The 10,570-nt window shown below is 54.5% G+C and overlaps 1 protein-coding gene across 1 annotated transcript; it reads left to right on the plus strand.

The window, feature by feature from the left end:
- Positions 1-752: 752 nt before the first annotated feature.
- On the plus strand, positions 753-10,356 carry LOC121662916 (PTTG1 interacting protein). Its single transcript, XM_042024623.1, has 7 exons — positions 753-866; positions 3,537-3,589; positions 4,596-4,704; positions 7,295-7,400; positions 7,500-7,565; positions 7,947-7,993; positions 9,539-10,356. Exons 1-7 carry the CDS (start codon positions 788-790, stop codon positions 9,580-9,582), a joined length of 504 nt encoding a protein of 167 aa, XP_041880557.1. The 5' UTR covers positions 753-787; the 3' UTR covers positions 9,583-10,356.
- Positions 10,357-10,570: the final 214 nt, after the last annotated feature.

Genomic DNA, 10,570 nt, shown 5'->3' on the forward strand with positions numbered 1-10,570 from the left:
GCAACACAATTTCACTGAGCACTGACTCCCACACTAACACATCTCCAACCACAGTAAAACTTGGCAACAGCGCCCTGTTTCTGCTTGTCTATCGATCCAGGTGTCCTTGAGTCCCTCTGGCTGCAGTGACTGACCTGTGACACCAGATGAGGCTGGCAGTGTCTCAGAGCCTGGGATGCTGTGGTACCTTGGTCATGCCAGGGATAAAGCTGTTCTTTACCCCTCAGGGACCGCTCTAAGCCTCCCAAAAGCAAAGCCCTTCTCTCCAGGGCCGGGCTGTCCTTTTGTTTGTTTTACTTCAGCACGAACAATACCAAAGTCTGCAATAAAACTCCACTACCTCATCACATCGCGGTGTGTCATGAGAACTAACATGTATTTTACCTTTAACGTCCTTCCGTGCTATAAAGACTGATGAACCGCTGCGGGAAGGGGTGCGGGACCCTTTGGGGTCGGTTCGCGCAAGGGCAGGCTGCGGGTGTGCCGGGGAGATTAACCCGCGGAGGCTGTGGAAAGGCCGGCTCTCTCCCCTTCCTCCCGCGGGGGTCTGGCCCCCTCCTGCGGGCGGGCGCGGGGCTGCGCGGTTCCCCCGCCCGGTGCGCTCCGGCAGCCCCGGGGGTCTCTCCGCCCGGGACAGCTGCTCCCCCCGCCGCCCCCCAAGCCCTTGCCCCGCCGCCGGATCGGCACGGCGGCCTCGGTGCCCCTCCGAGGGGCCGCCCCCGGCCCGCCCCCGGCCGGCCCTGCACAGCGGCGGTGCCGCCCCCGGCGCGTCCCGGCCCGCTCCGCCATGGCCCCGGCGCTCCGGCTCTGCGCGCTGGCCCTGGCCCTGCTGCCCGCCGCCTTCGCCGCGCAGGACGTGGCCGGAGGTAAGCGGTGACCGCTGCCCCGCCATGGGGCTGGGGGGGTCCGGGCGGCCGATGCTCCTCGCACAGCACCCCAACATCACGGCTTTGGACCGCGTTTTTTGTGGGGTGGCTGGTGCGCGAAGGAGGTGGGTACCCCGTGGGCTCCGTGCCGGCACCCACTGGGTGCGGGTGGCCACTGGCCGGGGCGCTGTGGCCACTCAGAATGGGGCCGGGCAGTGAGAGATGGGAGGAAAGGCCCTGTCCCTCGCTGGGAGTTCCGCAGAGTGGGATCCGGTGCAGCGTGGTGTGTCCTTTCGAGTTCGGGAAGGTTGAGTGGGGCTGGAAGTGGAGTTTTGCTCGCTGCTTTTCCAGCTTCCACTGCAATGGAACTTCCATACCCAGAGGAGCTCTGGCTGCCCCGTCCCTGGAAGTGTCCAAGGCCAGGTTGAACGGGACTTGGAGCAATCTGGAATAGTGTCCCTGCCCATGGCAGGGGGTGGAACAAGATGGGCTTAAAGCCCTTCCTACTCAAACCATTCTGTGATTCCATGATTTAGTGATGATAACAGCTCAGGTGAGACAGCTGTCCTGACCAGGGGACACTCACTGTGCAGCCAGGTTCCTGCTGATGGCCCTTTGGAGGAGATTTTCCTTCAGGACAGGGGAGACTGGCTGGGGCAGCCTCAGACCAGGAAGAAGATGGGTGTTGTCAGATATGGATGGGTGGGGAGCAGTGGGTGTCCAGCTGCTCCTCCTTCATGGGTGGGGGATGGAGCATAGGCCCCACGGGTGCTGCACCAGGTGGAGAAGACGCTGTAGCAAAGCATGAGGAGGACTGCCTTCAGAGTGTCCTAAGAAGTCTGCCTGCTCTTCCAAGCCACGAACTGTTCTCCATGTGATGACATCTGCATGGTGGCTCTAGCAGGGAGGAGATTAAGGACCAGCACGTTTTGCTCTTCCTTCCACCCCAAGCCACTCACTTCACTCCTCTTGTAGCCAGCTATCAAAAGCATTATCCAGGTGGCTTCTAGCACAGCAAAAGCTGCTGTCCCATTTCTGTCCCTGAGGACTGCAGTGCTTCCTGTGCCATCCCTTGTGAGCTGTCTGGTCACCTGAGATGGGGCATTTGTACAGACCAAATCCTGAAGGGCTGCGGTGTCCTGGAAGCAGCCCATTCCCAAACAGCTGTAAAGTGGGTGGCTTTGACTTAATGACTTGGAGGATGATCCCCAGCTGGGGGTGCCAGGAGAGGGGATACCCCAAGGGAAAGCAGAGGCCGGTTAAAACCACACGTTCTGCTTTTGCCCACCACTGGCCTCCTGTGGTGTGGGAGGGTGTTTTGTGACTCTGGTAAGGAAACAGTTCCAGGGCAGCACAGGAACTGTTGTGCTTTTCCTGCCTCAGTTGAAGAAATGGAGAAGATGCAGCTTCACAGAGTGTTTAAAATCTGCAATCTCAGCCTCTCCGGGTGTGTAAACACCCTTATCAGAGCTATGTTAATCAATTGCCCAGTTGTTTGGAGGGCTGCACAGAGCATGTGACTGCTGACAGTGGGTCATAGCTGAGGGTTCCTGCCAGCTGGAGGAAGAAAATGCAGCTTTGCTGATTGTGAGGGTGGAAAACAAGCACCTCTGGGATTGATTTTTTCCTGATTACGACAGCTGCAAAGCAGTGATCCTTCATCCAGCAGTCAGTGGTCAGGCAAATTGGTTTCAGTTTTCCTTGTTTTTTTAAACCACTGTCAAACAGGCTGGTGCTTAGACTCTTAAGCAGTGGTGAGTTTTAAATAGCTCATTCTTGAGGGCTTGGCAAATCCCCGTTCCTGAGGATCTGGGGAAACACACCAATGAATTGCAGGTGAATATCCTGTAGGAAGACTTTCTCCAAGAGCGCTACTGCGAGCTGTAGCTGAGCCCAGAATGGAGCTGGACTGGGCCAGCTTGTCCTGTGTCTTCAGGTTCAGACCTTATCCATTCCCCTGCCCAGCTGGATCCATCCCATGGGGATGCCATCATCCACGGTGGCACTGGTCCTGAGAGCCACCTGTGTCTACAGAACTGGGGTCTTCCTCTGCCAGATGGGGGTGGAAACAGGTTCTGAACATGGGCACAGATTTTGGCTGCAGTGCTGCTCCCATCGCCTGGACTGTGTCCTGCTGAAGGAAGATTTGGATGAACTGACTGGGGTCGGGTACAGCCCTCATGTGCAGCAGGAGGCCTCCTGCAGGATCTGTAGCTGTACGTGTCCCCATGTGCTCCTCTGCTTCTCCTGGTAGTAACTTCCGTGTCTGGGGCTTGTTTGCTCAAGCTGCTCCATCACCTGGTGCTGCGGGACTGTACCACCTACCCAGGGCTTGCCCTCATCCTCATAGGGCCCCCCCAGACCAACCCCAGCTGTGTCCTCTGGCTGCCCTACTGCCATAGCAGATGCTTAGGCTTTTAGGAAAATACAACCCAAGAGAGGAACTCACAGCTCAGGGGTTTGTCAGCAGAGCAAGGCAGATGAACTTTCACTTCCATTTGGGCCTCCCACCATGACACAGAGCACGTGCTGAAGCTGGCAACTCTTGCAGCAGCAGCACGCATTGCTGCTGGTCCTGTGGTGGGTACAAGCAGGCTTGGGGGAGCCCAGAGTTTTAAACCACTGAAGATCTTGAGTAAAGCCCTGAGGTGTCTTTTGTCCTTCCTGCAGATTGTCGCCAGTATACGAACAGGAGCTGTGAAGAGTGCCTGAAAAATGTCACCGTGAGTAGCAGCAGTAAGACTCCCAACCTCTCACGCTGCCTGACAGTGTAATGCTCTTACGGAGCAGTTTCCCTCCTGGAAGGGGCGTTGGCCCCCTGCCCTTGTCCCAGACATGCTGCAAATTCCACCCACCTATGAGGGTGAGAGGGCAATCCCTCTCTGGTGCTCTGGAAGGAGGTTGCTGGAAACTGGGTGGGTTTTGCTGTGTGCTTTTTGATTAGAGTAATGGAATTGCTGGGCTACTTCCTCATGAATGGGCTACGTGCTTGGAGAAGGGACTGAATGAGCTGGACTGGCTGGTCAAGATGCCTCTCCACCAGTCTGTCTGTGCTGTGGCACTGGGTGGAAGCAGGATGTGTACTGGTGTCCTGCCAGTCTCTGCTGCCTTATCTCAGATATCAGCAAACTTTAACTTGAGTCAGATCTTGCAGCTGATGTAGCCAGAACCAGTTTGACCAAACTCTACCAAATGCTGGGGTTGGGGGTTGGGGGTTGGAGCCACCAGGAGAGGAGCGTGCAAAGCCCTGCAGATAGTCTGGTAGTGGCTGGGCACACACACACCTCTCTTGCTCATCAATTTTGTGTGTGTAGAGTGCTTTGCCTCAAAGGCTTTCTTCTTATCCCAAAAATAAATGTAAAGGATTTGGTTATAAATTGTGCAAGCCATGGTGGGATTCTTAAGACTGTCCTGGGCAGGGCCAGTAGTTGACTCAATGATCCTTGTGAGTCCCTTCCAACTCAGGATAGTCTACGATTCTAAGCCAGGAGAAGGATTCTCAGCATCTTTACTTGCTCTAGAACTCTGTGCTCCCCTCGGCTGCCTCTCCTGCTGCAGTCTGTGCTGACACAGCTCTTACTCCTGAGCACCCTGTTGCTGCTGGGTGGTATCTGCTTCTTGAGAGCCGGCAGCAGCGGCCCCATGCTGCAGCTCCCAAAGCAGAGTGTGGCTCGCTGGCAGCACGGCCATGCTCCAGTAATGCTGTGCTGCCTGGTTCCTGTGTTGCAGTGCCTGTGGTGTGCCAGCAGCAGGAGGTGCATGGAATACCCCGTCCGAAGAATCCTTCCCCCGGCCGACCTGTGTGAGCTCCGCTCTGCGCGCTGGGGAGTCTGCTGGGGTAAGTGCCAGCCTGGGGTGGTGACTGTGTGAGTGCTTGCTGCTGGTGGGAGGTTCCCCTGCCTCCCCATCTCTCTGCCAGTGTAGCAATGACAGGCTGAAGTCAGTCAGGGTTCTGCAAACTTCCTGAAGCGTGGGTGGGGAAGCGGAGTATGAGCAGTTCCCTGCCTTCTGGCAAGTAGGACCCGTGAGGATTTAGCTACTCCAAAATACATCCCTTATGCTTTGGTGTGATGGAGGCTCCAGACATGGCTAGCGCCTGGGAACAGGAGTGGAAGGTGCTCTGTGGGCCTGTGCAGCCCTTCCTGGTGTCTGGATCCCAGAAGCTCTCTCCTCTGCAGCTGGCATGTTGCTCCGTGCACCGCTTCTGGCTCTGCACGTGGCTGCTGTCCCTGGTGGGCTCCTGCAATCAGAAGTGTGGTGACTTCTCTGGGGGCCTGTGTGTGCTTCTAGTGCTGGATGTACCGTAGTCCTGCTCAGCTCTTACCCACCTGAGGAAAAAGCCTCTTCCAAAACTACCCCTGCACATGCAGGTCTCCTCTGGGAGCTTTTTCTGATGGACAGCTTGCTCTTGGCTGCCTCTCCTCCCTGCTGCTCTGTTTTCTGAAGGATTTCTGGAGAGATTGGTACCTTGTTTTGGTTAGACCAAGCTTAGTGCACGTTCATGCTCAGACAGGCCCCAACTTTTGGGGGCTGGAGCAGGAAGGGAAGCAAGCTCGGGCTTGGTTGCTCTCACCCACCCCCTTGATGAGGAGCCTGGAGCTGAATTGTCATTGCCTGTCATCTGTTGTGCTTGAGGCTGGGCTCTCTTGTCTGCCCACAAGAGTTCAAACTGCCCCTGTGCTTGTGGGGGAAGAATCTCCTCTTTGTGAGCCCTGTGGTATGCTTTTCTGAAACTTCTGTAAGACCTTGAAATACTAGTTTGGATGTAAGAAGCTTCACAAAAGGTTTCATTATAGAGGAACACATTCCTTAGCTTGCAAAACTTGCTTTAGAGAAGATTAGTCATGTGGGAGATTAGCTCTTACGTGAGTCTGCATTTTTGGTATGTGTGACTTGGCCTCTCTGATCAGCTGGAGGAGTGCCTGGTGCTCTGCCACAGACCCTCTCTGCATGGGAAGGGGGGAGCTGAGCCCCAGGCTCACCCTGAACCCCTGAAAGGGTTTCAGAAGCACTGATGCTGCTGCAGGCTTTGGAAACAAGTCCAGTGGTGGAGTCAGCTGAGCCTGGAGTACCTAAAAGAGGATCTATTTAGAATAGATAAAAGGAAGATGTTTTTTTACAATGAGGGTGATGAGGCACTGGCACAGGTTGCCCAGAGAGATGGTGAGTGCCCCATCCCTGGAAATGTTCAAGGTCTGGTTGGATGGGACTGTGAGCAGACTGGTCTAGTGGAAAATATCCCTGCCCATGGCAGGAGAGTTGGACTAAATGACCTTCAGAAGTGCTCTGAGCAGGCTGAGGTGCACTGGGATTTCTGTAACCTGGCTGTTGTGTATAAAGTGGCTCCTAAACAAATAATTCCACAGGCTCAAGTCCCTGAACAGTCTGAATCATACTTGGAAGAAATTCCTCTTTGTTGTCGCCTTGGCATCTAGATGTGTCAGTTTTGGCTGGTGTCTCTACTGCCATTACTGCAGGAGCTGGGAAGGATGAGCAGGGCCCAGGACTCGCGGCTGCTGCTTCACCACCATGTTCCAGCAGGTTTTGTTCTGTGTGTGGGCAAGCAGATCCCCCCCAGCCCTGGGGAGACATGGCAGTGAGGTGCAGGAAGCAGCACTTGGCCTTCAGCTGCTGCACTGCTGGCTCCAAGCTGATAAATCCCAACAGATCTTGTTTCTGTTGATCTCTCGCCCAAGGACTGCAGACACCTATAAGTGTCAGCTCATCTCATCAGAGGTGGCTTGAGGCTGGCTCCTGCGGGCAGTAATTCCTCCCTGTCAGAGGTTGTTCCTTAGCCCTGAAGCCTTCAGTTGTTGGGTTTTTTTCCCTTGATGGTTACTTTTTACCTGGATTAGTGATTAAGGTAGCTTTTTCTGCCAGAGGAGTTTGACCTGAGTGTGTTTGTCCTTGCCTTTCTTCATAGCCAGTAACTGAGCACTCCTGTTACCAGCTACACACACTCAGCTGGTGTGTATTTGTGGGTACCAACACTTAGTATATCTACAGCTAAAAATGTCAGTTTGCTTTCCCAGGTGGTTACACGTCTCCAGCCCAGTGACTGAAGCTGCTGGTGACAGTGGTTGTATGTTCATAAATAGGACAAGAGGAAACGGCCTCAAGTTGCACCAGGGGAGGTTTAGGTTGGATATTAAGGAAAAATTTCTTCACTCAGAGGGTGGTCAGACAGTGGAGCAGGCTGCCCAGGGCAGTGGTGGAGTCGCCATCCCTGGAAGTGTTCAAAAAACTTGCAGCTGTCGCATTTGGGGACGTGGTTTACTGGAGGACCTGGCAGTGCTGGGGGAACAACTGGACTTGATGATCCTAGAGTGCTTTCCCACCTTTAATGATTCTGTGATCCTATGATGCTGTATTGTAACTCCAGGCAGCTGTGTCTGTGTGTGCTAAATGTGTTTCATCAAATCCTTTAGTGAACTTTGAAGCCCTGATCATTGCAATGTCCGTGGTGGGAGGAGCACTCCTGATCATGTTGGGGGTCTGCTGCTGCTGCTGCTGTTGTAAGAAAAAGAGCAAAAGGCAAGTATTGGGCAGGTCCCCTGATTGTGTGGAGCAGCTCAGATGCAGCCACATGCTGCTGCAGAACTGAGTGCTTTAAGGGACTTTTCTGTCTGCCAGGCCAGACAAGGATGACGAGAGAGCAGCCAGGGAGCGGGAGAAGAGGCGGGTGCGGCAGGAGGAGAGGTGAGTTTGAACCACAGGCCCTCAGGCTGCAGAATGATTTGGCTCCTGTCTGTGCTGTCAAACATGATGCCAGGAGGCACATGGGGCTCAGCACATGCAGTCAGTGGCTGCTTCAGCCCTAGCTCACACACAAGCCTCATGAGGATGTCATGCTGTGGCGACTCGTGGGTGTAGCATCACAAGTGTTGTGTATGCAACTCCCTGAGGGCTGCTGACGTGTGTGGGCTCTGGTGGTCCCCGGTGCCCCTAGGAGGTGGGAGGCTGAGCAAACCTGCCAGCCTGGAGCTCCCTTGGTTGGGATTAAGCAAGGAGCTGTGGTGCTTTTTGTTTGGTTTTGTACGCCAGTTACTGACTCATGGCTTTTCTGTTTGCTTCGTGCAGGAGAGCAGAGATGAAATCACGGCATGATGAAATCCGAAGAAAATACGGTACAGTGCTGACATGAGTGATTCAAACTAAGCTTTAGATGAAGCAGCCTCAGTAACTGTGCTCCTTGCTGTGGTTACAGCTGTAGGTGGGACCTGGCCAGCAGGGAAAATATGGTCTCTGCTTCTCTTGGCTCAGTGAATTGCTCTCTGAGAGCAAGTGTAGAGATGCTGGTGGTTGAGGCCACACAAGGGCTGTTCTTCCTGAGCAGGGAAGACAAAGTGTATAATGTTCCCAAGAACCTGTGTCCTCCAAGCTTGGCATGTGGGAGAAGCTGATGGAGCTTGACTGGAAGGGAGAAGCAGAAGCTGGCAGACAGCACCACCATAATGCTGTTACCCTTCAGGTACAGCCCTCCAGTAGCCCTGTGGTGAGCGAGTGGCTGGGGAGCCAGCAGCCTGAGGTGTGGGGCCAGGTAGGAATCAGAATGCCCACAGAGCAGGAGCACAGAGCAGGCACCAGTCCCACCCCACTCCCAATCCCACTGGTCCTCTGTGCTGGCAGCGGTTCCCCAGGAGGTGTCTCAGTCCCCTGGGGATGGGAGTGCACAGCCTCCCTCCTGGGGCTGGACTGTCCCTCAGGTGAGTCCCATGGACCTGGGCCAGGTCTGGACCTACCTGAGGGGAACATCAGCTTGGAAGGAAGCAGGGAACAGCCAGTTGCTCTGTGCAGGGGAAGGTCCCTCCAGCCTGCCCATTGGGGCTGCCGGGGGCTCTGCCAGTGTCTGACTGGGGAGCAGTTGGGCTCATGCATGCTGCACTTGGTGGTCTCTGGCGTTGGGGGAGCTGTAGGGAAAGCTAGAGTCCTTTTCCTCTGTCTGCAGCTGCTGCCTGCTGCAGGTCCAGGGTAGGCAGGAGATCCCAGGGGCTCTGGATGGGTTGGCTTCTCTGGGGAAGAAAGAGCAGGCAAAGCTGTGCCTGAAGGAGCTCTTGGTGGGGGAAGCACCTGCCTGTGGAAGAGCTGTGCTCTGGGACTGTTTTGCCATGTCAGGGTTCTGTCTTGCTGCAGCCTGACCCCAGAGTTTGCAACCCTTATCCTTTCTGGCTGTTCTTCAGAACTGTTGGGCTGGGAAAGCAGCAAATAGTATGACACATGGCTTGTTGCTAGTCCAGAAGTCAGCCTCACACCCTGCCTTGCTGTCTCCCAGTCTCGATGCAGGAGCAGAGAAGCAAGTCTAAGAACAGTTTTAATTTAATTTGGGTCTGGGCTCTCTGCTAGCACGTCCAATCTGACAGAAAGGGTGTGCGGAGGGAGTGCTCTGCAAGATTAGCCAGGCTGCTTTACCTGCACTGTACATGGACTGCCTGGGACAGGAGTTTGCCATCAGGTCAAGCTTCTCAATAGATGTCTCCTCTTGTGCAGAAGGGGAGAGGGAAACAGTGCTGACCGTGGGCACAGCTCAGGTAAGAGGAGGTGTTTTGGGGGTACTGCAGCCAGGAGGCTGGAGGATGCTCAAATGACAAAGAGTTGTTTCCAAGGACTGATTTTCTTGCTGGCCGTGACCAGTGTAGGAGCTGCTGTCTGAACAAATCTCTCCTCTCTTCTAGGCTTGTTCAAAGAAGAAAACCCTTATGCAAAATTTGAGAATTAGCATCTCCAGACCTGCCACTTCTCTCGTGTTGCAGTAATCCCCACACTGTAACACAGACCCACCCACCCACCCACCCTGGTGAACAGTGCCTTCTGCAGAGCCAAAAGTCTCCAGGCTTCCCCCCACCACCATGGTGCCACTTCATCTACCACAGAGGATGAGCCAAATGCTTGGTGACACCATTGTCCCCACTCCAGATGCTTGGTTTGGCCAGAGCTTTGCTCTTGCCCCGCTGGTGCAAGAAACCATGGCAGCAATACTAGAGGATGGCACATTTCTTCTCACTCACCCCTGGGGTGGTTGTGGTCCAAAGCAATGCACGTAAGAGTCCTTGTCTCAGCCAAGCGTGAAAGCAACATCACACATCTCCCTCACCCCTGCCTCACCAAGAACACTTCATGCACATAGAGCTAGGCTCTTCTGCCCCCCCCCCCCTTTTTTTTTTCTTTTCGTATATGCAAAAGCCAGCAAGAGTTTCCTGATGCATGGGTCAGCAGGAGGCTTTGGCTATCACTCCAGGTGCCTGCACTTACCCCAGCACATTAGCAGTCCTCTCAATGAGCACAAGTTTCTGGTGATCTGGTGCTTCCAGGAGGAAGGTCCTATGTGCACCTTCTCACTTGCAACTAATTTGGGGAAATGCCCCAACTCTCCTACCTCTCTGTGCCTTTCTAGAAAGGTGGTCTTGGGCTCAATGGCCACGTCTGTTAGCAATACTGTAAGTTTCAAGTGCATTTACAATATGCTGACTGTATATTAAACTGATTCAATTACTGTTCTGGTCTGAAAGAGTTTAATTCTGCTTCCACTGCAGGCACAGATTGGCAGTGGTGGCTGATGGAGTTGTCACTGTTACATGGCTCTGACTCATCACGGGGTAGCTGAGGGAGGCAGAGGCAAGGCTGCCTTGGGCTCTTGCTGGGCTTGAAAGGAGGAGTCTGTTCCCAGAGATGTTCAGGTGTAAGGAAGAGCTTGGGCTGGAAGTTAG

This window comes from Corvus kubaryi, unplaced genomic scaffold (assembly GCF_017639235.1).
Source record: "Corvus kubaryi isolate FWS band 111438036 unplaced genomic scaffold, C.kubaryi_AGA036_p1.0 37264, whole genome shotgun sequence".
Lineage (NCBI taxonomy): Eukaryota > Metazoa > Chordata > Aves > Passeriformes > Corvidae > Corvus > Corvus kubaryi.